This window comes from Haliotis cracherodii, unplaced genomic scaffold, assembly GCF_022045235.1.
Source record: "Haliotis cracherodii isolate W230 unplaced genomic scaffold, xgHalCrac1.p SCAF_11, whole genome shotgun sequence".
Taxonomy (NCBI): Eukaryota; Metazoa; Mollusca; class Gastropoda; order Lepetellida; family Haliotidae; genus Haliotis; species Haliotis cracherodii.
Window position 1 is genome coordinate 1,491,689 of NW_027266266.1, and position 16,423 is coordinate 1,508,111.

Here is a 16,423-nt window from a genome sequence, read left to right on the forward strand (position 1 = left end):
GGTTGTATGCAATCTAAATCAATAGTTCACACAATTGAAAGATGTTTCAGAACAAGTGCATGTTGAAAAGTATACCTTAACAGTAAATATCAAACGTCAAGACCTTAGGATAATCAGTCGCGATTATCTGACCTGATTCCATTGGGAGTGAACGGCAAAATAGTTATGAAATTCTAATTAATGAATGGATGACACCACCTGATTCGCGAAAAAGTAAGCCTGTCCGGCCGCATAAAATTGTCATAAACAATGTAGCTTTTTGTTTTAGGTCTAATGCCACACACGTGAATACTTAATTGTATGATTATGACTGCCATTGGCATCAGTTTATGAGTAACTATTGAATAGTGATGTGACCAGGTGTTAGTGTATCCTGCTCTGCCGGCGTCCGACATAAACTCACGCAAAGACAAGTCAATTGTTCCACGATAATATAATCACGTTCCATGTTCATGAGAAATGTATGTTTGTGTTTATGAATCACTATCAAATAGTGATGATAACCACTATCCTGAGTGAGTGTATCCTGCTCCACCGGTCGTACCCATCACAAACACCTGCAACGCCAAGACAATTGTTCACCTGAAAAAACACGGAAACATAATGTACAAGTCAAAATAGGGAATTGCATGGGATATCATTTTTGTCACTGGATAGTCAAATTTGGAAATGTCCTCCACATGTATGAAATGTATGACGCTTTTTGAAATCTTGGTAGAAAGAACATGCTCGATTATACCTCAAAAGTTGTGTATTGTCGTCACCAAGGACAGGAGCTGCAGGAATATTGCTCGACATGACTTTGTGTGCTGGCGATTAGGTGCCTCACCCTGGCAGGTGTGGGTTCGAATCCCGCACGGGACTCAACCCAAAAAAGTACTAGAATTTGTACTTTACTAAGAAAGTGTAATCCCAAATATAACATTAGTTACATTTGACCACTTTCTAAATGGCATTGTGTATTCATAGCTTTCGGCCATGGGAGCCGTGCCAATTTACACTTGTCAGGCGGGTACCCAAAGTACGTGATCTGGACTACCAGTTGTCGGACTTCCATTTTTGTGGAAGCCTCGGTGGCTGAGTGGGTTAGATCGCTGACTTTGTGTGCTGGCGATTAGGTGCCTCACCCTGGCAGGTGTGGGATCGAATCCCGGACGGGACTCAACCCAAAAAAGTACTAGAATCTGTACTTTACTAAGAAAGTGTTATCCCAAATATAACATTAGTTACATTTGACCACTTTCTAAATGACATTGTGTATTCATAGACATGAAGGAAAGTTGACTATTGGAAAGGTGAAGTCATCCCTCTTGGCATACAGTCTTGTGAAGAGTGTTTAGTCACTCTGAATCTTTATGCATAGATCTAAACAGGGAGCATATGAGGCGGTTTCACTGGTCTCCTTCATATCTAGTTCATGTGGGTAAATCAGTGGAAGGGAATTGCCTATTTGATGGTTATTGACATGCCTTGGCCAACTTCCCTGAACTTGCCAGTCCGAGAGTAAATTCCGATTGTGATGCAAAAAGAAACAGAACACAAGAAGTGAAGCAAAGTTAGTGCCCAGAATGTTTACCAGACATCTGAATGTACACAGACGCTTATCATGCTATCAAAATGAACATTGTACATGTTACCCATTGGATGACCTGTATTGCATGGTTTGCTTTTATCACTCTGTAGAATGAGTGAGTGAGTTGTTGTCTTTTTTCCGCTTTTAGCAATAACACGACGAAGGGCACCAGAGATAGGCTTCATATATAGGGCAGATCTATAGCCTTCGATAGCGCCATGTCTGAATTTCCTTATAGTTTCTGAGGTATAGCAAGAATTCGGCAAATATGGGTATCGTTATCTCCATGTTTAATCAATTTTTTTCTCCTCCGCTCGACGAACCTGTCCCATCTGTTGCTACATAGGGCAGAAGATGCTGGTCTCCATGAGCTTGCCACTCTTTGTGCAGCTGATTGAGAGTTAACAGCGGCTTGCATCTTAGTCGAGATAACTTCCAAGGGGGTGGAAGTAGAGGTTGTCGAGGCAGCTGTAAAATGTGCTGATTTCGGATGTATCAACACATCGTGACGTACTGTAAGTGACTGACCGAGTAATGCTTTACGTCACATCGGCAATATTTCAGCCATATCGTGACGATGACGTACTGTGAGTTTCAGAGGTACTGTCATTTGGAGGGGTAGAGACCTCGGGAACTAAGCCCCGTTGAGTCAGAAGTATGACGCAGTCTGTCTCTTCTATTATCCTCGAATACTGTCCAGGGGAGTCCAAGGGGGAAATGCGTAAGTGAACATTCCCTCCCAATCCATGGATAGGGCATTAACGTGAAGAGCTAGCGGGTCTGGTACAGGGCTGACATAGACTGTTAGTTAGTTTTTGAGGCCGGTGGCGAAAGAACTGTTAGGAGTATCCCATAGTGAGGCTATCCAATTGAATGCTTCAGGATGTTGTGACCATTCTGTGGGTACGATCTTGCTCTTTCAGGACAAATAATCTGCTAGGGTATTCAACTTGCCCGGAATGTGTCTTGCTTAGATAACGCAACTCACTGAGTCTACCAAGGCTAATAAACGTGTAGCCTCCTTCAATTAAGGCTGAGACTTCGTGCCTCCCTGGTGTTGTATGTAAGCAGCCACGGTCAGGTTGTCTGTAGCAAGCTTTACTGAAGACAGATGCAGATGATCTAGCCATGTTTCTAGAGCTAGATATATCGCCCTCATGTCTTGGCAGTTGATGTGGAACTCCTTTTCTTGGATGGACCAGTTTCCCTGTGATGTGGGCGCCCCATCCATCTCCTGGCGCGTCTGTGTAGAGTTGATGTAGAGGGGTAGAGTGTGTGTGTGTGTGTGTGTAGGGGAGAGATATATGAGTCGAATTCCGGGCATGACGTTCTGAAGAGTTAGCCTCCAATGTAGTTCTGATATTCGAACTGGTGGAGGTTGAATTAGTGCTTCTAGCTCCAGTTCTTTGATAGTGTTCATCCTGTTGTGCAAGGGTCGTAACTCTAGTCTGCCTCTGCTGGTCAGATCCTGAATGGAAGTGAGCAAGCCTAGGCAAGACATCCACCATGATTTGATTTCATGGGCTGGTCGAGTCTTTTACTCTTGAATATCTGTCCTCTGGAGGACCTACTATATAAACCCTTGTTGAGTTGAAACCTTGCGCCTTTGTAGATGATGTCCTGTGTGGGTACTAATTCTGATTTTTGAGCATGAACCAGGATACCTAAGAGCGTTTGTAGCCTTATAAGGCATACTGTATTTAGCTTGATCTGCAACTTGTCGTTATCGGTCAATAGGAAGTTGTCTATATATCCGTGAAACCTTATGAGGTATAGGTGGGCAAAGCCGATGACAGGGTGGTTGGTGATCCTGGTGAATAGCCAAGGAGCGATTGATAAGCCAGATAGTTGTACCCTGAACTGGTATGTCTGACCATTGAATGCGAAGCGCAGGTATTGAAGATTGGTTGGATGGATGGGGACATAAAGATAGGCCTCCTGAAGATGAAGGCTTATCATCCATTCTGCTTGTCCTCGGGCGTTCTTTCCCTTCTTGACTGATTCCATCTGGAACTTGGGAGGTCTTTTAAGATAATCTTTGTTTGGACTTTTTGATCTACAATCAAGAGCATTTCCGAAGAATTCTTCTTTAGGACCAGGAATACTGGTGAGTAGAATCAGCGGGTGGTGTCGTGGATGGATCTCTTGGCTAGTTACCTGTGTATGGCCACGTCTGTTGCAAGTACTTTACTCCCTGACAGGTGGGAGTGGGGTCCAGTGGGAAGGATAACTAATCTTGGTCATTATAGAAAGTGAAGTTTGTATCTTTCTCTTACTACTTCGAGCAGCCAGGAGTGGTCTGTGATAGCTTCCCAGTTGTCTGCGTACTTCATAAGACGACCCCCGACTGGTCCTCGAGTAGGGGCAGTGCTGAACTTTGGCAGTCTTGGATCGATGTCAAAGACTGTTTGAACAATATTGCAGTTTGTTGTTGGCTGCTTAATGTTGCAGGAAAGTGGATGCAGTCCTAGTTACAGGACACCACTTTGCTCAATGTCACATCAGGAAAATGGTGGTGACAAATCAAGAACCATAACGGTGGATTCAAACCAAAGACCACAGATTCTGAAATGCCCAGTGGATAAAAATCTGAGCAATGAACAGCAACGCCTCTGACAGATAGGTGACTGTGCAGAACCAACATTGATCGACAAGAGACTGGAGTAAGTCATCATCAAGATAAGTTCACTTCCCCTCAAACTGTTTGTGTGCCCTCTTCCAGATCAGTCCCATTCAAAACCAATACAGCAAATCTTACTTATATATTTATTGACATATTTCACAAAATAACAAAACAACAAATGAACACGACAATTTCACATATGATCACAGTACATGGTGTACACTTCTCTGCAAGGTGCTTAAGTACATCACATACAATGTTCAACGATGTCAATCGGCAATCGCCATCGGCACTATCATTGTCTTCCTTGTCCTTCCTCCACATCTGGACAACCCTCTGACGTCATCATAGCAATATATCACAGCACTCAAAGTTAAATAAATATTGTTATATCTTCCAGACAAGGGATAACCATAAAAATAATCTTACTTCATGGGTCTACTAAGTACATATACCAGCATTTCCTCTACATTTATAATCCACTTAAAGTTTCACTTCTTGGAGTGGGTGTCTGTGTATGGTTTTACGCCGCTTTTAGCAATATTCCAGCAATATCAGGCGGGGGACACCAGAAATAGGCTTCACACATTGTACCTATGTCGGGAATCGAACCAAGGTCTTCGGCGTGGCGAGCGAACGCTTTAACCAGTAGGCTACCAAACCGCCCCGTTCCACTCCTGGATTGCACTTACATGCTATATGTTTGTTATTTTAAACAGCAATCGGGAACATGTAGCTATTTCATGGAGCTGGTTAGAAATCAAGTCCAGGCAAACTGGTGATCGATATTATGAGCACAAATAAGTGGCACAATAGTCAATGACTGCAAGGCTGTAGAGATATCATAAAGAACTTCTGAAACAAAATGTTCTTTGTCTATGACAAAATCAATGACTTGAGACAGAATTGAGTCCAATAAGAGCTAAACCAAGAAACAGATTCCCCCATTTGAGAGTAATTGTGGAAAGTACAAGAGTATAAATGAAACCATCCTCATCTGGCCATTGTCAATGTCTTGACCATCAGCAGAGAGTCTTGATTGATAAGCCTTGCTTTCAAATTACATACAAAGTAACTGTTTGTTTCTTGTTTAACGCTGCACACAACAATATTCACGCAATATGAGAGCGGTCGGTAATTAGCAAGTGTGGGCTAGACAATCCAGTAATTGACATCATGACATCTATCCACGCAATTGGGATATGATAACATGCATCATCCAAGTCAGCGAGCCCGTTAGTCGCCTATTACGACAAGCATAGTCACAAGCATGGGTTGCTGAAGACCTATTCTACCCCCGATCTTAACAGATCACAAAGTAACTGACACAAGGATCAACAAAGTTCTACCAACATGACCTTTACTTCTACTATTAGTAGAAGTCGAAAAACTGCTGGTCAGACAAACATAGAACCAGATGGTGATGGTTCAACATGAGCTTAAATAAGTACTTATATCCAAACATGTAACATTAATTAGGAGTTAACCATTAGAATATGCAAAGTGAAGAGGTTGTACACTGAAACATGTCTGTCACATCCGCAGAGGCTGACAAGTAATGTCCTTCATATACTGTACCCACATTGGGAACCAAACCAGGTCTCTACTTGAACAACTTTGCTACCCACTATCCTTGAATACCACAAACATAAGCACATGTCAAAACATGTGCAAGTGAGTCTCCTGTTGGGGTGGGGGTGTGCTGTGGTCAAACCAGACATAGGTTATACCTACCTTGCAACAAAAACAGTGAGTGAGTGAGTTGGCTTTAACAGTTTTCCAGTTATTCACTTCGGTGAAACCCACGAGCACGGGTATGGTGCTGACAGACCTAGAAACATAATAGGGGCAAACCGGGATTTGAATTCACAATCATAGATTTCTGGCGTGCCCAAGGGACGCAACTCTGCACAGCAAATCGCGTCGCTTTAGACGACTGGGACACCCGTGCCCCGCAATAGAAACAGAACAATCCTTACTGACAATAGTTTCTGTAAACTACGAACTCATCCACCTCATTCAAAATGTAATCATTAATCCTTTTCAACTAAAATTCATTTATTTTTCGGTTTTCCCACAAGATATATCAGTCATGCCATGCTACTTGAGAAGCCAAACCTTACTTTTCCAACGCATCAAAAATGCTTATAGTCTTGAGTTTTGGATCTTCACAGAGTTTCACAATGGTAAGACTCAATTACTATGCCATGGTTTACTCACAAACATTTGACATTTGGTTTTAATTTCATTTAAGCAGCATTATAATGAAATTTTGTTCTTTCCTCTTTCTCTATGGACATTTATTTGTCAATATGCCAAAATACTGAAAATATTTTTGGGAGTAATTATTGTGAGGACCTTAATTCATTCTGCTAGATAACTGGGGCTATACCACAGAAGCTGTACACGTGGGGTACTGCAGATAACTGGGGATATACCACAGAAGCTGTACACGTGGGGTACTGCAGATAACTGGGGATATACCACAGAAGCCGTACACGTGGGGTACTGCAGATAACTGGGGCTATACCACAGAAGCTGTACACGTGGGGTACTGCAGATAACTGGAGATATACCACAGAAGCTGTACACGTGGGGTACTGCAGATAACTGGGGATATACCACAGAAGCTGTACACGTGGGGTACTGCAGATAACTGGGGATATACCACAGAAGCTGTACACATGGGGTACTGCAGATAACTGGGGATATACCACAGAAGCCGTACACGTGGGGTACTGCAGATAACTGGGGATATACCACAGAAGCCGTACACGTGGGGTACTGCAGATAACTGGGGATATACCACAGAAGCTGTACATGTGGGGTACTGCAGATAACTGGGGATATACCACAGAAGCTGTACATGTGGGGTACTGCAGATAACTGGGGATATACCACAGAAGCTGTACATGTGGGGTACTGCAGATAACTGGGGATATACCACAGAAGCTGTACATGTGGGGTACTGCAGATAACTGGGGATATACCACACAAGCTGCACACGTGGGATGTACACGAGCCAGATCCAGCCACTTACTTCCAGAACAGTTACACAGAGTGTTGTCTCCAAGTGAAAGTTCAAGTGATATTGGGCCTTAGGTTGATTTATTATTTTCAGTTTTTCTTGGTTCTGTTGTCCTGGAACCATATAATGTCCCCCAATTGTTTAATGATGTCCTCATCTTGTATTAATCCCTGACAGGCATTTATTGTGTGGAATAGCACCAGAGGAAGCTGGTGTTTTAGTACCCAAACAGGATGTTAGTTACTGAATACTAGTTACTGATTGCTTTTTGTTATTTTAATTATTCACAATGTCAAGATCAATGCACGTTTTACACATCAAACAACGTATACAATGTTGTTATTTTTTGTAGGATTAACAGAAATAGCAGACCAGTCTATGTATAACAGCAATGAGTCACTAACGTGGCACACCTATCAGCCAAAGAAAACAGTTTTCACCGCTGCCCCGTTAGCTTTGGCCACGCCCAAATATGGGTTTGTTGTAAAAATGATTACAGAGCGTGTGATTTCAGTACTTATGCTAGGACATTTAACTACTTCCTACAAATATTATGAATTTATATCTCTTGGATATTGACTAAATGTATCTAGAAAAATAGATAATCTCAAAAAAAACCACAAACATTACTTTACCTGCCTTCTAAAACTGCAAATAGGCATGTTTTCAGATATGCAGGTCTTACTGAGCACAGAATGCCCAGACATTTGAACATTTGAAACATCTGGCTTACATAGTCTGTTCCAGTGGATCATGCTTGGTATCAAATACTCAGTAACACCCAGAAACACAACAACATATAACAGTATCTTCTGATTCTAACACCTTTAGATCAACCAAAACATCGAACCAACTATTTGAACTCCTCGTTATGCCATCATTCTCCATTATACTCCATTCCCGAAAACCAAGATTAAACTGTATGATTTAGAAATGACTAGATATGTTGGCAGCGAGGAGGATGCATGTTGAGAAATATAAAGATTTTATAGTGATTACAGCCAAAACTGGGATTTATGGCTATTATGTAATAGAGGCGAAGTATTCAAAGGAATTAGAAAACTTAAACTTTTACTGTTCTGATAATGATAATTGAAATTCCATTTGTACATATGTCTACATACAAGAAATACTACCAGGGAATAGAACAATAGACAACATAACTTTCAGTAGCATTTTCCTATCTTCTTTGTGCTTCACATCAACAGAAAGCCAGTTTTGCTCTAACACGTACTACCTCTGTCCTGGATCTACCCAACAACACACAACCGTCTGCACCAAGGGACAGCTTCGTACAAATAAATACATGATTGTGTTCACGATTCTAGCCTGTACAACCACCTTGTAGCATAATTACATATATCACATCTATGTACATCTAGGGTTCAAAATATATATTTATATATTCATTCTGGAAGTAAAATATATAGGCCGTTGATCTATCTACAACACATAACAGCCTGTATATAACACGGAGTCGTGAAGGTACTGGACATTAAAACTAGTTGTAAGAACATAGCACTGCATATTTTGTCTAAATTTGCAAATGGTGACATGGGGTTTAATCACAAATGTTTTGATTTAAAAATAACAATGACAAGAACGTCACCATTTTCCCCAAGTCAATATATCTTGGGAATCACAACTCAATGTATAAATAAATGTATACATAGATATATAAGAAAAAGATGTACAATAAAACAAAAACCTTAAAATTTGAAAATAAACTATAAATAATCCATATTAACTAAAAAGGAATGTTGGCGTGGAATCAAGAGTCAACATTTCAAGGTCAATCAAATGCAAACTGGTGAGAAAGGGATAACTAAACGTGTGGTGAAATTGTTCGTGAAACAACAGACATATATACGCAACATGGGCTACCTTTGTTCACTAAATACGAGGATAATCGGCGGGATAATCAGTCCTGTCACATGACCCCATTCCGGCATCACATGTTACTACATCGAATGGGTCTGCTGCGGACATTAGGAATGGGTAAGATTTCTATTTCTCTGTGGCCACTGACACTACTTCAGTAAAAACACATCAAAACAGTTTGTTTTATTTAAATAATATAAATTACAAGGTGCCATTATTTTTCTAAATAAAAGAAGACTGCTGCACAAAAATCTACTAAAAAAACTTGGAGAACAATCATTGTTGCGTTATGTGTGTTGTATATTCTAATAAAGTGAGTAGGTTGGGTTTAACCTAGAGTATGTGCATTGTGCTGACAAGCCAATTGTGATCAGGGCAAATTTGGGGTTTGAATCCCCGATCATTGTTTCCTGGCTGCAACTCTACACAGTGGAATATGGAGACAGAACTCTGCCAAAATAAACTTAACATAATGAACGTGGTGTAGATGTACCGGTATACACATCTATATACAATGTACCATTCTGTGTGACCTTGAAACAATACTATGTCTAACAATAACTTACTTAACAGTATCCACAATACTCTGTTTCCTATAAACACACCACCGAGACAGATGAATGAGAGGCATGACACACATCATGTCGCCTACCTTTCTTTATCATGTTATCTCAACAGCTGAAGAAATGCATTGGAAACAAACAAAAACATTAACATTCTGAAACATGCCATGTGAATGATGCAGATTCAGTGATACAAGCAATACTTTCTGACAAGCTGATTTATAAACTGTGTGATACAAGAATACTTTCTGATAAGCTAATTCCTATATTGGGTGATACAAGAATACTTTCCAACAAGCTAATTCCTAAAGTGTGTGATACAAGCATTACTTTCCAACAAGCTGATTCCTAAACTGTGTGATACAGGCAATACTTTCTGACAAGCTGATTTATAAACTGTTTGATGTAGGCAATACTTTCTGACAAGCTGATTCCTAAACTGTGTGATACAGGCAATACTTTCTGATAAGCTGATTTATAAACTGTGTGATACAAGCAATACTTTCTGACAAGCTGATTCATAAACTGTTTGATGCAGGCAATACTTTTCTGACAAGCAGATTTATAAACTGTGTGATACAAGCAATACTTTCTGACAACCTGATTTATAAATGTTTGATGCAGGCAATACTTTTCTGACAAGCTAATTCATAAACTGTTTGATGCAGGCAATACTTTCTGACAAGCTGATTTATAAACTGTGTGATACAAGCAATACTTTCTGACAAGCTGATTTATAAACTGTGTGATACAGGCAATACTTTCTGACAAACTGATTTATAAACTGTTTGATGCAGGCAATACTTTCTGACAAGCTGATTTATAAACTGTGTGATACAAGCAATACTTTCTGACTAACTGATTTATAAACTGTTTGATGCAGGCAATACTTTCTGACAAGCTGATTTAAAAACTGTGTGATACAAGCAATAGTTTCTGATAGACCGATTCAAGTTGAATCCGTATGAAGATGTTGTGTGATCATGGTTATTCTTTGGATGGAACGTAAATGCATTGTAAGTGCTATTGAAAACATTATCTACACAGCAGATTGATCATTGCCCTATATTTGGTCATAGGATGTATGGATAGGTCTCAAGTTGGAAAAATGAACTGTGTTAGAGATATTGGTTGAACGTCGCTTTAAACAGTGTTTCAGTTATATCACGATGCGTTAGTTTCTTGTGACAGGTCGTAGACGTTTACTATGTTGGTGAATCCAATTAGCACCGATACAGTGATGACAGACCATGGGTCATCATTCCAATCCGTGAACAGCACATTCTGATACATCTAAGAGAGGCAACTTATGAATCCTCGTAACATCTATTTAACAATTGGAGCTTTTTCACAAGCATTGATTGAAACTTGAGACATATCTCCTCCAATAACTATGTGGTTTGATATTCATGGACCATTTTACTCAGATAAATACAGAAAAAACAATTAAAAAAAAATCAAACGAAAAGATCTGCTGCATATGTACATACATGATGTTATATTTGATGAGAATGAAATAATCTCATTGCAACATCCCTGCAACACATGTATTTAGGTTACTCGATTGGTAGAGTCCATTTGAACACTGAGGGGTGGGTGGGTAATATCCAGTTAAATTTTGGCACATCTCTACCAATCTGACAACTGAAGGAACAGATTACACAATACTACCCAGTTATCACATAAGACCTTCAAACAACTGCCATGTAAACATGCAGTATACACTGGGGAGAGCCTCAGGCAATCAAAGTACACATTATTGCCATTGTCACAAATGTTCGCACCTCTCGTTGCTCTTTCTAAATCATCACATAAAATTGCAATTAGCATAATTGATTTGCATTAAGACACAGGAATAATCTACTCGCTATTAAAAAGTCTTGCTCAACTATTCATATTAACAAGAAACATTTATCTTTAAACATTGACATTTGTAACATGTACAAGTATACATTTCTACATGACTAGTCTAATTTCAACACTTTTCTGCAGTGTTGTACAGACACCTGAATCTCCTCTGGGACTAAACCTGGACTGCCCCAAGTCAACTTCCCCAAGAGCTTCACCTCCATTGCCTGGCTGGCTAGAACATGCATGAAAACAGGGCCTGGTCAAGTCCTGCATGAAAGCAGGGCCCAGTCACGTCATGCATGAAAGCAGGGCCCAGTCAAGCCATGCATGAAAGCATGGCCCAGTAAGGTCATGAATGAGAGCTTCACCTGGCTAGGACAAGCATGAGAGCTTCACCCGGCTAGGATGGCAATGCAGATATGCCAGTGGACGCACTATGATACTAACAATAGATATACAGTGCTGTGGAGCATCAGGAGGGCAAAATCCAACGGTATGAAGTCGTGTCCCGAGTGGATTACTAAATCCCTCGGAGATTGAAACAGGTTGAAACAAGTCAGTTATTAAAGGACTGGATTGGAATGTTAGTGCATGTTTGAATCATTTTCACTTCTGATTTAAAAAAACATTCTTTGCAATAAGATTCATTCCCTACATTCCTGCCACACATGTCCTCATAATATCTCCGCTCCATGTCCTTGGTTGGACATGTTACCACATCCTCACCTGCTTGGAGACACATCCGTGAAACTGCGCAAGGAATATGGCAAAGTCAATCATTTGCCCTTCACAGTGGGCAGGATCAGCCATTTAATTTTCATACTACACAAACCATTAAGAAGTGATAGTCACATCAGCTGCCTTCACCATGTTCACACATCACTGGTCTGGGCTCCGTTCCACACGGAAGCGATCTTAGTGCCAAGGTGATCGTGACTCCCATACTTTAACATAGGCTTACAATAGTCGTAGCGCTAAGATCGCTTTGTGGAATGTGAGTCCAACCCTTTTGATTCCAGTAAGAAGTCGGCGGTTGAAGAGTCATCAGTATACAATCCAGGCTCCCCGATATTTTGACTGGTGCCATTAAAACCCTTCAGCTGCTTGATACGAGTCAAGCCATTAAGGGACAGTAGTTCCCGAGTTAAACACTTTCCAGTTTAACATCTGAGGTAGAGCTCTACCTGTCTCACCCATCTGGGAAGCTAAATCAACTTGTCGCCATGAATAATGGTTCACCAATCCTGAACAACGTATCCCTGCATGAACAGTGACGGTATCATTCAAACAACTGCGTCAATCTATGCATGACAATATATTTGTTAGGTTAATCATTTCAACACAGTCAGAGTGATCAATTCCTACATTTGATGGCGTAGTTACTACAAGGATGTAAGTGCATATGCACTGTTGCTTGACCTGCAGGGCAGGGCAGTGATGTTTGGCAGGGGGCTGTGGGTCTCGAGATGCAGATCTACTTGTTTTCAATAAGAGTCTGAAGACGTAACACTAACTCCCGGGAGATCTTCAACACCTGCTTAGCGTTATGTCTCTCAGCCATTTCTGAAATAAAACCGTTCATGTTTAAATAATGATGTAACTTTATTACATCTGACCAAGTTAGTAGGGGGGATCCGCATTTACACCTACTTGTTTCCCTGCCATTTCTGAATGAGTGAGTGAGTGAGTGAGTATGGTTTTACGCTACTTTTAGCAATGTTCCAGCAATATCACAGCAGGGGACACCAGAAATGGGCTTCACACATTGTACCCATGTCGGGAATCGAACCCGGGTCTTTGACATGACGAGCAAACGTTTTAACCACTAGGCTACCCGACCAACCCCATTTCTGAATTAACACAATAATCCTTACAGTTAAATGGGCAGGCCAATCAATTTCTTGATTCTACACTTAATTCTAAAATCAGAACTACTTTACCATAGTTCACATGGAAATTAAGTCAAATTAAATGTTGCGGGCAATGTATGATGTACAACAGTTAAATTTACAAAGTTTCAACTCAGAGAAACACAAAAATCCAAATGATTTGAAAAAGATTTGATTAGAGTCATCATCAGAGAAACATTCATGCCTTAGAGAAGATCAGAGAAAGAGTTTAAAGAGACAAAAATGCATTTTAAGAGACTTGTTTTTAGTGGGAGACTATACCTATACTTTGTTTATTTGTTGATTATCGCCGCACTCAGCAATATTCCAGCTATATTACGACGGTCTGTAGATAATCGAGTCTGAACCAGATAATCCAGTGATTGACATCATGAGCATTGATCCATGCAATTGGGATACGATGACATGTATCAACCAAGTGAGCCAGTTTGACCACCCGATCCCGTTAGCCGCCTCTTACAAGCATAGTCGCCTTTATGGCAAGCATGGGTTGCTGAAGACCTATTCTACACCGGATCTTCATGGGTCACTATCCATACAGATGACAAATCATCATCAACAGCCAGGTGAGCTAACACTCAGTGTCTCACCATTGAAGAACTTGATGATGTCGGTGAAGTCCATGTTGTTGTCCAGGATGATGTCTCTGTAGTACTGGACGAGGGCCAGCGCGATGAACAGAACAAAGTGAGTGGAGCTGATGTGTTTGGCTGCCCAGATGATCTCCCACACCGCAAATACATCCTCATACACCAGCTCTGGAACAGTCAGAGCATGTTGCAGTCAAATGGAAATTCAATGTTTAACTCTCATATTTCTGCATGACGGCTCCTCCATACGAAGTTGTGACAAATGACGTTTCTAATCAGCCAATTGTTAAAGTATTCACAGCTGCATATCTGATTTCTGTATCTCAAAATATGAAATTAAACATGCAGTTCTGAATGGAAATAATAAAGGCAGTGTCGCTTCTGACATCTGCACACAAAACGGAGTACTATCGATGGAATAACTGTGTTCTGTATGTTTGTCATCTGGCAAAATCAAACTTTTTGAATCGAGAATGAAAACAGTGAGTGAGTGAGTGAGTTGGGTAAACGCCGCTTTTAACGGTATTCCAGTTATTCGGGAGGAAAGCCCGAAGTGATGCAGGTTTCAGACGTTTACCACTTCGGTGAAACCCACGAGCACCGGTATGGTGCTGACAAACCTAGAAACATAATTGGGGCGAACCAGGATTCGAACCCACAATGGTTTATGGCATGCCTAAGGGACGCAACTTTGCACAGCGAATCGCGGCGCCTTAGACGACTGGGCCATCCGTGCCCCCGAGAATGAAAACAAATTAGGGCAAACTGTTTTAGAAAGTGACAGCTGATAGGTTTAAGAACCCACGCATCCTTCATCTACTTTGAGCAGTCACCGGACACAATTTTCTGTGGAGGAATTATCACATCTTCATGCGGGGGGATATCGCTCCAGAGTCAAAGGTTTGATTTCTATGAAATTGTGAATGCAATCATTAATATTCCAGCTATATCACAGAGGCCTGAACACAATTCAGTCTGGACCAGACAAACCAGTGCCTGCTGTCATTACTGTCTGAAGGTTAGCAGTGTTTCAGGCATAAGAACTGTTCCATGTTTACAATGCTAGCTCTTTTACCCCCGACATTTTGGGGTTAGGCTTGTTTCCAGGGTTGCGATGCAAATTGTTTGTGTGGTTTTCCCAAACATAGATGAACTGAAACAAACCTCTCTTGAAGTCGAGGAGGAACCAGCGGTAGCAGAAGTAGAAGTGGGTGTAGTCGCCGTGTTGGTGCATGTGCTCGAACAGCTCCGAGTCCAAGATCTGGAGCATAGAGAAACCTGGCTTGATTCATTGTGACTGTCAACCATGTAAATAAAGCTACATTACTGGTCCAAGGTCTATACCAATCAGTGAATATTGTTTTATGTCTCAGAAGCAATAGCCCAGCTCCATGGCTGCCTGTGTATACATGAGTGCAGGCAGTGACAGCATTCAACCCAGTCAGGAGTCACCAAACATGGGATGCTGCCCTTTTCTGCCCTGGGCCCACATGCACAAAGCTATCTTAGCGCTAAGATGATTGTAACTCCCATACTCTAGTATCTTAGCGCTAAGATCGCTTTGTGCAAGTGGCCCCTGGAGTCTATACACCTGGCATGAGATACAAAGACTGAAGGTACAAACATGCCTGTATTAACACCATTCTACACAGTTCAACATGTCCAGGTGTATTCCTCCTGACTCCTGCCCCATACACAAGTCAAGGGTATCAGTATGGGATCCTCCAGGGACTATTGGTAAACTTTGCTGCGAGGTTGTCCTCACCTGAGACAACTTCTGTACCTGTAAGCGCAAGTGCATGACGAAGGGCCGCACCTGAGATGACTATCTCTTAGCGAAGTGGGTCTCTGCAAATGAGACGACTATCTCACCTGTACAAGAGAGTGTATGTTGGAAGGTCTGTTAACACCTGAGATGACTATCTCACCTGTATGAGGGAGCGCATGTTGGCGAAGTGGGTGTCCATCGCACCTCCGTGGGGGAAATTAGAGGACATCCTCTTCATCAACTCACAGAAGCAGCTGTACGTCAACGCCTCTACAAACACAAACATACGTTAATGCCTCTACAAACACAAACATATGTCAACGCCTCTACAAACACACACATCAATGGAGTGAGATCTTGTACGTCAACGCCTCTACAAACACAAATATCAATGGAGTGAGATGTTATACGTCAACGCCTCTACAAACACACACTTCAATGGAGTGAGATCATATACGTCAACGCCTCTACAAACACACAGATCAATGGAGTGAGATCATATATGTCAACGCCTCTACAAACACACAGATCAATGGAGTGAGATCTTATACGTCAACGCCTCTACAAACACACAGTTCAATGGAGTGAGATCATATACGTCAACGCCTCTACAAACACAAACATCAATGGAGTGAG

The 16,423-nt window shown here is 41.3% G+C and overlaps 1 protein-coding gene across 11 annotated transcripts in view; it reads right to left on the reverse strand.

Annotated features, from left to right (window-relative positions):
* Positions 1–6,027: 6,027 nt before the first annotated feature.
* Positions 6,028–16,423, reverse strand: part of LOC139456080 (small G protein signaling modulator 1-like) — a 74,572-nt gene continuing 64,176 nt past the window's right edge. For all 11 annotated transcript variants that reach the window (XM_071237601.1, XM_071237600.1, XM_071237599.1 and 8 more), the window contains 4 exons: positions 15,948–16,057; positions 15,184–15,280; positions 14,020–14,187; positions 6,028–13,082 (listed from right to left, as the gene is read on the reverse strand). In XM_071237601.1, coding sequence (XP_071093702.1) covers positions 12,994–13,082; positions 14,020–14,187; positions 15,184–15,280; positions 15,948–16,057 — 464 coding nt within the window. In that variant the 3' untranslated portion in view covers positions 6,028–12,993. The remainder of the gene's footprint in view (positions 13,083–14,019; positions 14,188–15,183; positions 15,281–15,947; positions 16,058–16,423) is intronic.